This window comes from Electrophorus electricus, chromosome 8 (assembly GCF_041902795.1).
Source record: "Electrophorus electricus isolate QZ-2024a chromosome 8, ASM4190279v1, whole genome shotgun sequence".
In the NCBI taxonomy this organism is placed as follows: Eukaryota; Metazoa; Chordata; class Actinopteri; order Gymnotiformes; family Gymnotidae; genus Electrophorus; species Electrophorus electricus.
Window position 1 is genome coordinate 5,793,676 of NC_137504.1, and position 15,364 is coordinate 5,809,039.

The 15,364-nt window shown below is 43.7% G+C and overlaps 1 protein-coding gene across 1 annotated transcript in view; it reads right to left on the minus strand.

Annotated features, from left to right (window-relative positions):
• Positions 1-3,023: 3,023 nt before the first annotated feature.
• si:dkey-112m2.1 (transmembrane protein 132C) overlaps positions 3,024-15,364 on the minus strand; it is an 89,450-nt gene continuing 77,109 nt past the window's right edge. Inside the window, exons 5-9 of the mRNA XM_035526730.2 lie at positions 14,064-14,207; positions 10,539-10,747; positions 8,691-8,955; positions 6,528-6,719; positions 3,024-5,596 (exon numbers count right to left, since the gene is read on the minus strand). Of these exons, the coding sequence (XP_035382623.2) occupies positions 4,478-5,596; positions 6,528-6,719; positions 8,691-8,955; positions 10,539-10,747; positions 14,064-14,207 (1,929 nt within the window). The 3' untranslated portion in view covers positions 3,024-4,477. The remainder of the gene's footprint in view (positions 5,597-6,527; positions 6,720-8,690; positions 8,956-10,538; positions 10,748-14,063; positions 14,208-15,364) is intronic.

The following is a 15,364-nucleotide window of genomic DNA, read 5'->3' on the forward strand; positions in this document are numbered from 1 at the left end:
GAAAGCAGTAGTTCAATGCACAAACACTAATCTAGGGACAGGCAAGAGAGCAAAAACCAGGAAGACAGAGTAAATGCAATGAGGAAAATGGCTTGGAATCGAGACTTTGCAATGACTGAATGAATGGTACAGGTTTATATAGGAAAACACACAAGGGAAAATGAGACACAGGTGACACTAGTAATTTGGGTATTTAGAAAGAATGAAAGCTATATGGGTATTGTAGTCCATAGTGTATTGCGTCTGTGTTGAAGATGTGACAATACATAATTACATAAAGCTACATAAATTACATTGCACTTTGCTATAATCAAATAATTTCAAATCAATGTTTATTATAGTCTAATTTTCTGTGTTCAAATATGGTTTTAGTAACTCTCCTTTTGTCATTCTTCATGATGTATTGATACATTTCCATTGTTTGTTACTGATTCTTTTAGCTAGTCATCTCCAGCTGCTGCATTCACTGTGCAGTTGTTAGGAAGAAAAACCTCCAATGTTTGAGGCCAGGGTGTAAATAGCACATGAAAGTGTATGCATAGGCGGTCTTGGATCAAGCATTTGTAAACATTTTCCTTAGAAACATTTATTAATGAGAAACATCTGGTAAGTGTACAATTAGAGACCTTTGCTCATCTGCTGCTATATGCAGTTTGTGGTAGCCATCCTCTTTCCACTATTGGCTTATGATGCCTGATGGCTTTTGGCTGAATATTCCTGGGTGGCAGAGTACTCCCAACCCAACAGTGACATTGAAAAATATAAAAACTCCAGCAACACTGCTGTGCTTGATACACTCATAGCAGCATCACCCATTGTCATATCAGTGTCAGTGCAGGAGTGCTGTGGTCAGAAACTGACCAGGGATGACCCGAGAAGAGGTCTGGGTACAGTCTGTCATTGTATATAAAATATCCATATAAAATACTCAAAGTAGACTTTGAGTGTATGTGCAGGGTGGGTGTAGGTGGGCAGTTAGTGTAAAATTTCTGACTAGTGAAATTGCAAACATTCTTCACAAAAACATTTCAATCTCTACTATGTCTCCATCAGTAATTGCCATAAAAGGTGTGGCACACAACTGATACTTATTTAAATATGCCACAAATGTGTCTCTCCATTACCTTCAAATGCTATATCATAAATTACATTAATTGTATGTAAATTTGCAACTTATGGAGCTAAACCATCAGCATTAGTAGAATGCTGAACATAGATGATTGAAAGCCAGGGGCACACTTAAATAAGTATCTTTAAAAAGGGTTGTTAAGTGTTTAAACTTCTTTGCTATAGAGGTCTGGTTGACCCCTGCATTACATGGTGGAGAAAGTTGTGATGCTGACATGACTTTGTGTTGAGGTATTCTCATTGACAATGATATTGATAATGCTGTGATATCTACACTGACATTCATTCATTTTCCAGTTCTGATTAACACTACACAGAACAAGGACTTCGGCATAAATGTTTCAATACAGAAATAATGTGCCTTGAATGTAAAGAGTGACCTCTCAGAAACGTTGAATACACCGACAGAAAAAACCTCAAGACTGACAGACAAGCACAAATGTCATCATTAGAATTGGAGACAGCAAAGGGCCCCATGTAATTCCCTTTGGAGACCCCAAACAGAGACCCGAATACAGAAATATCAGCTCAGATAAAAGAAGAAAACAGACCCACTTTCTCAGGAATCCCTCAGAGGGTTAAGTTAGCAGCCTCTCAATTTGGATCTGAAAAAGGCCGGCCCTGTTGGGAGCTGCGTTAACCGCATGCATCCAAGCGAGAGCTGTATTTCCATTAATGAACTTATATTGTCTCCGTTTCCAATTTCAATATGGCTGTGTGAGTAGGTTTGCTTCTGTCTGTGCATTGTTAATAGTGTTTAGATAAAGCCTCCCTTATGAGACAGTGCCCGATATATAGAGTACGACACTAAATCAAGTTTGTTTATGACGCATTGAGGAGATGCCTGGCAAGGAAGGCCAGTATATTACATCTTGAATTACCAATAGTAGTCTCATTTCATATGCCCCATACACATTTAACTGAACAAGCTAAAACATAACAAATTGATTTTGGATTTAAGATAATATGATCTATCCAGAATGTTGGGACAGCGCAAATAATTCTTGTAGTCCCCTTCACATTCAACTATTGACACTGTGTTCAGACAAATATTGATGACATTTTTATTTCCATTTTCATTTAGGCCTTGGACTGTCTTTAAATGCATGCTTTGCCAAACAGCAATCCAACGGTTATGGAGAGATTGATGGAGCCGGTGATAGTGATTGAGTTATTAGTACATTATTGACACCTGGGTGCTAAAATGGATACAGTAATTTAGCTTGAAAGACTGCCTGTCATACTGACATGAAGTAAAGACTCACTGCAGGTGAAGTTAATTAGCTCGGACTTCTCTCAAAGGAGAACTAGCTCCTCTTCCATGCAGATGGACTGGCTAATGTTAATGAGCTTTTAAAGTTCTGGACTGAGACCTGGTTCATATATCTTTACTTAAGATATTCCACCTGCATTATGAATAATCTCAAGCTCTAAGGTAATGACCTTAAACCATCTTTTGTGCAAATGTCCTTGTGGTTTAGTGCCACTGAACAATCCAGAAGGTAAACACTGTCCTTGATATTATAGCACTGCTGCTTCTGGGCAGAAATAATGAGGATTCCAACAGAACCCTGTACCTTTCTTTTCAGTCTCATATTTGGCTTTGTGCTGCTTACATTCTGCAAGGAAAGTTTTTAGACTGCCAAACACATTTGAAGAGCATTTGGAATATATGCACCACCAACTGGTACAAAAAGGAAACAACACTGTTTAGGGTTATCAAATATGGTAATGTGCTTACATGGGTAACGTAGACAGTCCATAATGATTATACCTTCATTTGATCTGGCTTTTATGAAATGTAGGCTATGATAACACCGATAAATGTGAGGCACCAGATATAATACTTTCCGAACTGTGGAAGTCTTTTCATCTGCATGATGGTCTTTATTTGTTTAATGTATCACACACAGTGGTATCATGGAACTAGAAGAACAATCAAATAGGAAGCAGGGCTCAAGTCAAACAGGAAACAGCACTGTGTGACGGAATGACTTTAATCTGTGCATTTGTCAGAGATGGACACAGAAGTAAAAGCAACCAAACTGGCATGATGTGCTTAGATTGTACAGCACAGTATTACTCTAATCTCTACACTGTCGGACCATTCAATCGTTACAAAATAGACGTGAGAAACACTAAACTACATCTAAAAGAGCTGATATCCTTATGTCCTTGAGAAATGTGTTGTACTTTTTGTTTGAAACAGCCACAGCCTCACTGTACCTGAGGATTGCGTTCTGACATACTCATTGTGAAGTCCCATTTTAATTCACTGTTACAACTCCATTTGGCATGGACTCATTGATCTCCTCAGTGATTACATTCCTATTTCCAGACCTGTAATCAATCAATTAATCAATCATTCTTATTTAGTCCTTCTGTTTGTTTGTTTGTTTTTTTTGTTTTTTTTAATACATTCTGACCACAAACAAACACTTTTTTTTTTTTGTCCTGAATGAAAAAAAGAAAGGTAAGAAAATGCAGAACAGGAAACGGGATATGAAAGAGGAACTCCGCTATAGACAGAGACAGGTGGAGCGCTCACCCCCGATCCATCTATTATACTGTAAAAACTTTATACAGGAGAACACAACCTACTGTAATACAGTTTGCTCAACAGTTCTTAGATGTCACTTGGTGGTCCTCTGAAGTGTGTACATATTCACAGTGGGGGGGGGGGGGTGTCAAAAGAAACATTTGTGTCCATATCTACCAACAAACATGCATCCACTTATTCAAGGAAGTCTTTGGAGAATACACTGAAGCACAGCAACAGAGATAGGAACAAAGATGTATAAAAATATGTAAAACTTTACAAAATGTAGAACCATTAAATGTCCACTTTATTTACAGTATGTCAATGCATTAATTTGCAATTTGCTATTATTTATACACCTATTTTATGTTATGTGAATATTAATAATTTTATTTCAAATAGTCACATTACAAAATAAAAAAAAACACACACATCAAATACAGAAGATTAAGTCAGGGTTAATCTAAATAAATGTTTGGATTATAAAATGAAATTAACTCTGCTCTTCTTTGTGTTCTTCTTTAAATATAATGAAGTAAAAATAGACATCTAAACAAATGTATCATATTCCAAGTTGACGATTATATATTCTCTGCAGTTTCATGGCCATCTTTGTTTTCCTTCATTCCTGATGATGAACCCTTATGACAGTTGCCATGGAAACAAGACCAGATGAATGGCCTGTCTTTTCATGGTGAGATATGAGCCTGTGTGAAAGCGGCAGAGCCAGTTGGAACCCTGCTCCTTACCCTGAAGGCAAATGGGTGAGCTACACTTTGTCCAGAAATAAACAAACAAGTGCAAATCCCACTATGCTATGTTTTTTGTAGCGTTTTCATTTAACCTCTCCATGTAGTTTCGGAGCTCTTCAGAGTCCCCAAGCTCGATGTCCGGGCACACCCACTTGATATCATTCTGCCCGATGACCAGCGGGCTGATGGCAGGGCAGCCGTTATTAGGCTTGGCATGGCTGAAGGTGGTGAACTTCACCCGTTTCCTCTTGGTCGTGGGTGAGTTCAGAGGATCGCCCTTGTGCTCCCTCCCCGTGCTGCCTGAGTCCGAGGTGGACCTGTGCCCCAGTCCCTGCAAGCTTTTCTGGGCTGCGAGGCCATTGAGGAGCTGGCTGCCTTCCTCCAGGCCCAGGCCTGAGTCTGCTGTGCCACCCAGCTCCTCCTGCTGCAGACACAGGCCTGCGTGGCCTTCCAGCAGTTCGCCCTCGTGGCCCAGCCACACCCAGTCGTGAGCATGGGCCATGGTCTCCTGGCCCTCCAGAGGCAGCTGCTTGTTGCGGTACTTGAGCGCATAGGAAACACAGTTGATAAGGAACACCAGGATGGCCAGGCAGAAGACCCCCAGCAGGGCATACATGCCGATTTCCAGGTCCGTGAGGCCGCGTCGTGTCTGTAGCAGCTCCTCTTCCGTGCTACGGCCATGCGGGAGCTCTGCCTGGGCTGGGAAGTCTGAGAAGTCCGCGGGAACATCTCTGGCCGCATGCCTGTCGCCACTGTTCCTCCCTGGGGCGGCTGTCTTGATGGTGGTGGCTCCCTTGTTCATGATCCCAGCCTCCATATCTGAGATGGAGCCTCCGTAGTATGGCTTGTTGGGCCTGTGCCTCCGTTCACCAGCCCTGGTCTCACTCTCCTCACCACGGCCAAACTTCACACGGATGCTGCCATTGCCAGCTGCCAAGAGGGTGCGGCGCCTGGTCTTCTGGCAGGCCTCGGCTCCATACATCTCCACCCGCAGCAGCATGCCCTGGCCTTCACCACGTGCTACAACCACAGGCCACTTCCACCACAAGTCCCTCTGAATTGTAATGACCTGCTCGTCCAGCGAGGCAGCCATCAGCACCAAGGTCGTGGGGTCGTAGAGGTCAAGGGGGGTCATGGAACCATCACTGAACTGCAGCCAGGCGCTGATGAGAGACTCCTGCAAAGACCCAAAGGGACGTGAACACACTGGCAGCAACTGCTACAAACTCCACACAGCCACTTTTTTTGAATAATAAAAGAAATGTGGAATTCCTTTAACATTCATCTGTGATTTTACAACCCTTCCCTGGAGAAATGTAGAACGCGGGAAGTTCTGAACACTTCAAAGCACTTCAAAAAAATCCCACAATGCTGTTGCTGCATAACAGACACTCGGATCAGCGGGAGATTTAGCCAATCTGCTCATTTTATGTCTACCAAGATAGAAGGGAGAGGAAACCCCTGCCGATACAAAGGAATGGCAGAATCACACTAATCAGAGAGGTTCCGCAATGACTCACAATGAGCAGTCAGTCTGAATTTCTCTTCCACAGCCTTGATGTGACAACAAACCAGCTTCTCATCAGCACATGTCCTCTGTTCAACAACTTTCTGCCTATAGTGTTTGTGATTATAGTGATTGTGCTTGGTGATGGTCAAAGCATCACAGGTACCCTGATGCAATTTCTAGGCAAAAGACAAAAGCCTGTGGTAGCAAACAATACATATGTGATTCAAGCACTTATACAGATGCAGACTAAATTCTCAGCATTGTGTTTAAACGTAAACAAATAAGAAGTTTCAAGCTTTCTTTCAGCTCTCATACAGGAAACCTTAAGAGTTTAAATTTCAACCTGCATAGAGGGACATATAAAGCAGCGTTCCACTTTGCTGGGATAAAGCAATTTGCTGTATCTTGCATGGGTTGGTGGTGTACCCATTTGGGGTTGTGCATGGTGTCCTGTTTGATGGAGGTGTACCTGTTTGGGGTTGTGCATGGTGTCCTGTGTGATGGTGGTGTACCCATTTGGGGTTGTGCATGGTGTCCTGTTTGATGGAGGTGTACCTGTTTGGGGTTGTGCATGGTGTCCTGTGTGATGGTGCTGTACCTGTTTGGGGTTGTGCATGGTGTCCTGCGTGGTGGTAGTGGCCACAATGGCCCTGCTGCTGCCTGTGCTGAGCTGCAGGTTCAGTGAGAGGCCCGAGACCAGCTGCACTCCCAGCTCAGTGATGCTCACTTTATCATCCAGCACCCGCACCACCCTCTCAGCCAGGACCGAGTCCGACAGCGGCGACATCACCTGGCCAGGAGGACAGATGCTTATAACGTGCAGCTGCAGGTGCTTCTCTTACATAACTGCTGTGCAAGATATTGACAAATACAGATGCAATCAGTAAAGTTACAAGAATATCCAGTCAATCCAGTGAACAAATAGACTGTGAGTGAATGACAGTTAGTCCCTCCTCCAACAATAATACTTCATTTGAAACTCGGGTATGGAAATGGTTGTGATGTGCAAAGTAACGAGGAGCCTTCCCATCCAGATCAATTACGGAGAATCCAGCTGCCTCCACATTTTCCCATTCCCTCTGTCATAATGGATAGTCCTCATCTCCACCCGCTATAACTCACTGTCACACTCCTCCGCCACCCCCTGTCTCCAACCCACCCACACCAGTCAGAGCCTCAACTTGTCATCACACGTGAGATGTTCACTGCATTTTACGAAGCAACACAATATGCATAAAAAAAAAATGGCAAGAAAAAATGTATTCTTAAATTATACATCCCAAACTCTTTGTTCTCCTGAAGTGTGCAATTTATTAATTAGACGCAAGATCAACCAGAAAAAGCCTCGGGCAGTTCTGGGTATTTTATCACAAGCTGTCCTGATTTTCCAGTTTAGACCATATATTAGTATAATGAAATAAAAGTAGGTTTCTACTGTTCTTCCTGGTGATGCATCACTTATGTGGAGACTAAACTTCAACAGATTTATTCAGGCAAAATTTTCCAACTCTAATTGCAATTCACTCTGCATTGTTTAGTGTAATTAGTCACTCAGTGATCTTTAATGAAGTGAAAACAGCAGAGAACACTGATGAAGCTTAATAGAGTATTTGGTCTGAGGTGATAAATTGAATCATTTGCCCATCACTCAGTAATCGGTTCAAGGATAGATCTATTTGAAGGCTCCAGTGATTTTTGATTTCAGGGAGTAGGCTGTGACTCCAATCCATATAGACCCTTTGATTTCTGTCATTTTCAGCCTCTCCATGGCCTACTGTTATTACTGAACATTTTGACTGATGTTAATTTTCACCTACATGGAGCTTGTGCATTAAGGCACTGAAACAGAGAAAGAGAGCATGAGAGAGTGAGTGAGCAAGAGAGAGAGCAGGAGTAGAAATCAGGAGAAACAGTGAAAGTGAGGAAGAGACGCAATTTTACTATCAAATAAAACTTCACAGTTAACTGTGTCGTCAATACTCTTTTGAGTTGGCATTAAATTTGATAAGTAGAATGTCAGGTATGATTAACCTTCAGCTACTGCTGCATGTGTGAATGTGTGTGTGCACGGGAAAGGCACAGAAATAAGCGGAATGAGAGGCAGGTTAAGAGAGAAAGACAAACAGAGAGAAGGAGTGAGCACACACGAGGCACATGGACACTGATTTAATGCTGTGTGGGAAGATTTGTCATGGCCTCTGCTCCCACAGTGCAGACCTCATGTAAAGAATAGAGGTGCACTCTGCAGAGGCACTGGAAGGGGAGTGGTGGTGCCGGACGGTGTGATCGCCCGCCGGCTGGCCCTACCATACCACTGTACACATGCCACATCTCTACCCTGTGTCATCAGTGCACAGACAGAAAAACGACTGGGTGCCATTGCTGAGACATCACTGCCACATCCTTTCATTTGTCTCCTCTAAAGAAAGCGAGTGGGCAGAGGAGAAAGTGTGTCTCATTTATCTGCTGCCTGACATGCAGGTGCCGCAGCAAGGAAGGTGCTAAATGAGCTTTGTTTTTATGGAACAGGAGGCCATGTTTACTTGTCCACAGCACAGACAAGGACTCGAACTGTAAGGGGATTTCAAGATGTTTTGGGAGAATTTGAGGTCATTTATTGCAATTTGATTTAGAGCAGGTTTTAAGCAGCTCATGGTGTACTGAATGATCACTTTGGCTGAATCTGTCCATCCACTGTCTTATGTCTAGTTTCTTCAGTCCTGACTCTCCCATAACCACACTCCCACATATACTCTCTTACCTGGACTTTGGCAGTGCCCGTATTCAGACCCATCAGCACCGGACCCTCCAGCAGGCTGGCCACGCCCGTGTTATCCACCTTCAGAAAATCCCTCACCAGCTCCGTCACATCCACCTGCCAATCGCTGCCCAGCAGGAAGTCTTGCTGTCCCCGCCCCTCTTCTGGCTCCGCCTCAAAATGGGTGAGCACGCGCACAGTGGTGCTCTGGTAATGTGGAGCACAGGCACGCTCCCTTCTAACCCCTTCCACATCCTCCACACTAGATCTGAAGACAGGACACCAGCCAAGAAGTTCTTACACTCTACACATTTCCACACATATTTGTAGTGTAATGCTAGTGTACATCACCTTCTCTTTTAGATGCTGGTACTTTTACGTAAGTATGTTGCCACTAAGATATAAGAGCAATACAATAGCATCTGATTATAGCCCAAATATGGAAACATTATATTTATATATACACGCTACTAAAATCTAGTAGTAATTTACAGGATATCTAGTATTGTATTATTAATTACTCAATGTAGAAGCATAAACATACTACTCAGTCATTTTTTTGCATCACGTGTTATTGTGTGTTCTGTTTGGTTCAGCTGTACGTCTGTAATGAATGCTGCTCAGAGGTGCATGGCACTGGTGGTGTTTATCCTCCTGTAATCCTGTGTCCAGTAGGACAGTGTGGAAAGGGTGGGGGGGTTGGTCCAGCTCTATTCTGGGCTTCCTTTCACTTTACCCCACAACCAGAGGGGACCAGGCCTGACAGTCTCCAGTGTGGCCGGCTGGCTACATGTGGAGAAGCTGCCACATTACAACACAGTGGTGTGGGGCATGTGGGTGGTGTTCCACTGGCAATCTGGTGACTGAATTAGGGGCTCAGGAGTAATGAGTGCACTGCAGACCAACACAGCATAGCTGTGTGAGCACACCATGCTGGCTATAGTCCCTCAGACCATGTGACTGCTGTGGAGACAGGCCTTGTGTGTCAGAGTGCCTCTTGATGGACAATCAAGTCAGCAGAGTTTCGGGCCAGTTAATTTGGCTGGGTGTTGTGGTCTAAGGTTACTGAACTACTGAATGTCTACTACTCCATCAAGGCCACTGAAAAGATCTTTCCTGCACCCTCACCAAGGCTTTGACCAGTGTATTTTTAACTACACATGAAGACTGACAGCCTGAGACATCTCTGGCCCTCGTTGACAAGCTCTGACATTTTCCCTCACTCCTGCTGCTGCTTCCCTCAGTCATTGTCCTCTCTCCTTCACTCACCTGTCACGTATAAATCCAGCTTTAGAACACCGTTTCCAGGGAAGCATAATTAAAAAATTGTCTTGTGTATGTGGGCAGCATATGTTGACATTAACCTACATGTTGGCCGACGGCGGCGTGTCACACTCAGACGTGATTGAGAGCGACCCCACGGTAATTAAAAGTCAGCAGCTGGGCCTGCTCGCCACTCAGCCTCTGGCGAAGACTGCCAGTGTGTGGCAACTTACAGCTCCAGTAGTAAGTGGAGAACAGCCACAGGGGCCAGGGACAGGAGGCCACAGTTGTTGTTTATGATGAATCTCAGAGCAGGGAGAACTGATCTGGGATCAGGTATTCGGATGACTCTCATTTCATTATGTGCCGAGACATACTGTCAGTGCTGACTGGGAAACAGTACTCCCATGGCTTAGGAATAGTGTGATGTCTGCCAGAATCTACCATATAATAGCTATGGATTTACTTAAGAATGCTTCAGTACTGACACTAACTATATTAATATTGGATTCCTTCTTGTGGTAATATTCTTATGAGTACTGCCTCATAAGTTCTAAAGAGTCCTTCCAGAGTGTTACTAAGCCACACCTGTGGTTGCCTGGAGACATGGGCACCCTCCAGCCCTTGATCTGGCTGAGCTCGGGGTCAGGTATGTCCACCTGCAGGGGAAGGTGGGGCACCCACACGCTGATCTCCAGTTGGGAACTCAGGTAGCTGTAGGTGAAGTTTACCATCATCCTCACCCTGCCTCTCTTTTCCTTCCCATTCACATACACGTAGTCGCACCTCTCAGATACCTGATGAGAGGACACACACACACACACACACACACAAAAAAAAAAGTTTAAAAAATGGACAAAATAACACCATCAGTGGCTCTGGGTGAAAGATAACTGCAGTGTACATCTCACACATTTTGTTTGTCTGTTGCCATTTTGAACCAAGGAAGGGTGTGAAAACACTTGTTGTGCTAATAAGCCCAAAAAAGGCTTGCATGGGCCCTGCTTGTCTGTTCCCATGCTTTTATCCCTGTCAGTAATTAAGAGCACGAGAGGATAAGCAGACTTTGGTAGTCTTGTCCAAATGTTGATTTCAGATGCTGCACAGTGGAGATCAGCTGGGCCAGTGTGTGTTCGTGAGCGGGAGCACATGCAGACATCTCCCAGACCTCTGGGTTGAAAGCACCCCGGCCCAGGGAGTCATTCACAGAGGGGGAGCGCAGAGAAGAAGCTCCGTCTATTCACAGCCCACTGCTTCATTTGAGAAACATCGATATCTCTCTCGGCAAGACACGAAGCAGCAACCTTGTCCTGCCTGTCAGCCATTAGCAAAAGAACAAGCAATATGGAGCAATACCGAAGCCCTGACACACCTCCAAAACATCGGTCGCTGCGGCCCATCAGGCTCAGCTGAGAACGCAACGGCCAAATATGCCGGCTGGTGGCCAGCATTGAGTTCCTCCATGCCTTGCCTTTTTCCCGCACTTGCCATTGTCAGAGTCTTGCTTACTTTACTGTCTATGCTCCTTTACTGTCTATTCTGACCCTCAGAATATCCAATTAGCAGCCTCCCCATTAAGTCCTCATTTAGCTATAGCTACTCTCAGTGCTGTTGGCGTTCCAGTTTTCCACTTCATTTGTGCGTAGTGATAGAATATTTGATTGTGGGTGTTCGCAAATGACATTTTCTGCAGGCCTTCATTCACAAGGGTGACTCTTACCAGGGTGATTATTACATAACAGAGCTCCCATACACACTTCTCGAAATTAGTGGATTTTTGTAGAAAGAAATGAAAGAACTATTTTTTGTCAAAGCTAACTTTAAAAAGCTTCGGTTCCTGTTCTCAAATCCACTCATTGTGAGTCAGACACACTGGGCACAGTGTGATCTGCAGCAGAAATGCCTGTGAAGGAGTAATGACCATATTAGGATTCAGTGCGAGATTCAAGTGCAGCCAGCACATGCATGGTAAGTGCATCACAGTGCACTGTGGGTCAGAAACTATGCCACTAGGCTAAACTGAGAGAGAGTTCTCATGCAGTACAAGACCTGCCAAAGAGCACCAAAGGGCAGGGCCTGTCCAGTTCCAGGTGTGTGCATATGGAGTGGGGTGTAGGGACGATTAGAGTGGAGGAACTGCTGTGACCGCTGAAGCAGCCTCCCCATCACCGGACACCTCTGTTAACGTCATAAGCAGCCAGGCAGGGCATTAATCAGGAGGGTTCGGAGCGCCGAACAGGAGCACACTTATGGAGGACATTAGGGGTGCCGCTGGGAGCCGGATGGGGGGAGTTAATGACACGCTCAGAGAAACAGACTGAGACTGGGGTCCGCGGAGCATGGCGCTGGCCCAGTGCGGTCTAGCCCCCACTTCATCTCTGACAGAGGCAATTACGCACAGCGTGTCCCTGATCAGCCAAGCTCACCCTCTTCAGTGGAGAGGGATGTGTGTGGAGCCACACACACACACACACACACATGTATTCTTAAAGCATTCAGCCAATGTACTTAAAAGAATAAGCTTCATCCCTTGTTTCACAGGTGTCTTCCAGCCTCTCTCTCTCTGTTTATGCAGTATTAGAAGAGGATCAGTGTATTCCTTTCATTTATATACCTTAACCCACATAAGGTTTAAAATAGCCTACAATACCGCAGATAAACTCCCACACCCACATTATCAATGAGCTTTTTAATTGCTTTTCAGTGTGGATAACTACCTACAACAATATCTTATTTAAATGAGATAATGGATATACCAGACTGTGCAGAATTATTCTTTTACTTCATTCATTTACTTTATTAATTTACTGCAAACTATATTGTCATTACCCTCTGTACCTCTATTTTGTGTTCATGGAGTGCTGTTGTCTGAGTTTGTAGCAAGAAATCTAACCTGGCATTTACACTGCATCGAAGCAAGGCAATTTTCACTCCACTTCTCATTCATTTCTATGGAGACAGGCAGCGATTGTGTGTGGAGGATTATGGGAGTGAGTACACTGCAAACCAAGTGAAAAGAGCGTTGAAAAGTCGAGCTTTCCTCAACTTTATGTAAATGAGAAGCGCGTTTCGCTAGACGGCAGCCAATCAGCACTTCGTCATGTCATGACAAGCCACAAGCTGAAATCAGTGATGGAGGAGAGGATTATAATTGAAGTGCTGGGTTTTCCTGTACTTTTCATCATGACTCAGTAAGAATACAGAGGCATATTTAAAAAATTAGGCATGGAAGAAGGTGTCTGAAATAGTTGACCGATAAACTCACTTGTGTTTCAGTGATGCCTCCAAAGTGGCCAGCAGGAGTGGCCAACAAGAGTTTCGCTTCACTGCAATGTAAATGTGCCATAAGGATTGAAGATAAAAGCACAAGCAAGGTTGTATGAAGAAGGTGAAACAGCTGCCGGAGTGGTGTGTTAGGATAACATCCCAGAATGTTCCCAATACAGGCTACTAAGATGGCATTGAAGGCTAATGTGTATATGATATAGCGTAACCAGCTACTCTGAATGAAATGGTAGGTGAGCACGTGTGTAGTTCCTCTCAAGAGGATATAGTTGCAATCTGAGGTGTTCGCTAGATAATTAAACCCAGAGGGAATAAACACATGCCAGAGAGGAATCACACACACACACACACACACACACACACACACACACACACACACACACACACACACACACACACACACACAGCGAGAGAGACACACGCTCAACATTATAACATTCATTTCCATAACACTGTCAGTTGAGCTGTTGTCCAAATGCAAGAGAATGTAAAAGGCCAAAATGTATGAGAACATAATCTGTGTTTTCCTTGTTTTTACCTCGTGTTATAAGTCATAATAGGCTGTTCTTTGATTGCAATTCCTGCTAAAGCATAAAGGAAAAAGGAGAGAAAAATCAAATCTGATATGGAATGCAAGATTTTCTGTGGCTTTACATTATAGCATTTCTTCTTCTTCTTCTTCAAACAGAAATTTCCAAAGAATAGAAAATTTCTCCCTTATGGAATGTCCATCAACATCTCTGTGTATGTATGCTAGTGTGTGTGTGATTGTGTGTGTGTCTGCAAGTGTGTGTGTCAGCATGCAGGGATGTCTGTGTATTCCCTCACCTTAACAACGTCTTCGTCAGTTGAACGGCATTCCACCGAGTCGGTGACATCGGTCACTGCACCGTCTGTTCCTACGGTTACCACCTTTACTGGCATGGCGACAGTCTTGCCCGTGAGCACAGCCGTGTTGAGGATCTCTGTCTCCTGTGTGTAGAGGGCAGATCAATCAGGTTGCTTTAACATGGGATAATCTGGCCATCTTTATTCAAGACTATTCATCATTGTGTCAGATGCTACACCTCAGCACCACTGTTCAATCATCTTATTAACCCAAAAAGTCACACCATTACATTAAAGTCATCTTCTCTAGGGCCATTTTAGGAGACTCTGGAGTAATGGCTTTGTAACCTGTCCTGTACTGACTGCATCCTGAACCTTTCTGATCTGAACCTGTACTGAATATCCTACATCCTACATAAAGAGTATTGCATTGTTGATATCATAATTTAGCCAACCCTGTGAAGTTTGCATGTTCTCCTTGTGCCTGCATGGGTTTCCTCTGGGTACTCTTGTTTTCTCCCACATGCCATGTTAGTTGACTCGTGCCTGCTGTGTGTTTTGTGCCCTGTGATGGATGTAGTTCCCTGTCCAGGGTTGAATTCTGTCTTGTGCCCTGTACTGCTGGAATAGGCTCTGTGACCCTGAATAGGATTAAGCAGTTTAGAAAATGGATGAATGAATAATCACTGAATTATCTATTGCAAAATGGTTGATGGCCAGATTTCTGAATCAAGTATTATTTGCAAATCCAAAAGCCTAACCTGTGATTTTGGAAGAAATTAGAAGTAATCTCTTTTTTGAGATTAGTCCATGTGCATAATGGGATTTTAATGAATGGGATTGTATGTCCACATATTGATTTATTTTTCTTATAGGCTACACTTTCTCTTTTTAATGCAGACAGACATGCTCAAGCTCTAATAGATTGAAGGTGGATGGGCCTGTAACCACAGGTGAGGCTTGTGTTTTGGGCCAGGAACTCTTTGGGTCAAGATAATCGATCATTTTAGGCATTTTAATTAAAAAGAAATTCATTTGAATTTATTAAAACGTATACATATCAATTAAGTACTAATATGCTGGTGCAAATTAAGCCCTTTTGAAATTATACAAATCACTAACTCATTTTCTCATCTTTCTTGAGTCACTCATCACACACCATTGTGTCTGAAACAAGAGCTTATCTGAGTTCTAGCTAATACCCAAACAAAAGTGAGGAAATGAGATGAATTAAGCTTAACTCATGTAATCCTCTGCTCTCCATGGATACAGTGTCAGGCAGCTGTGCTCATCACAGCTTG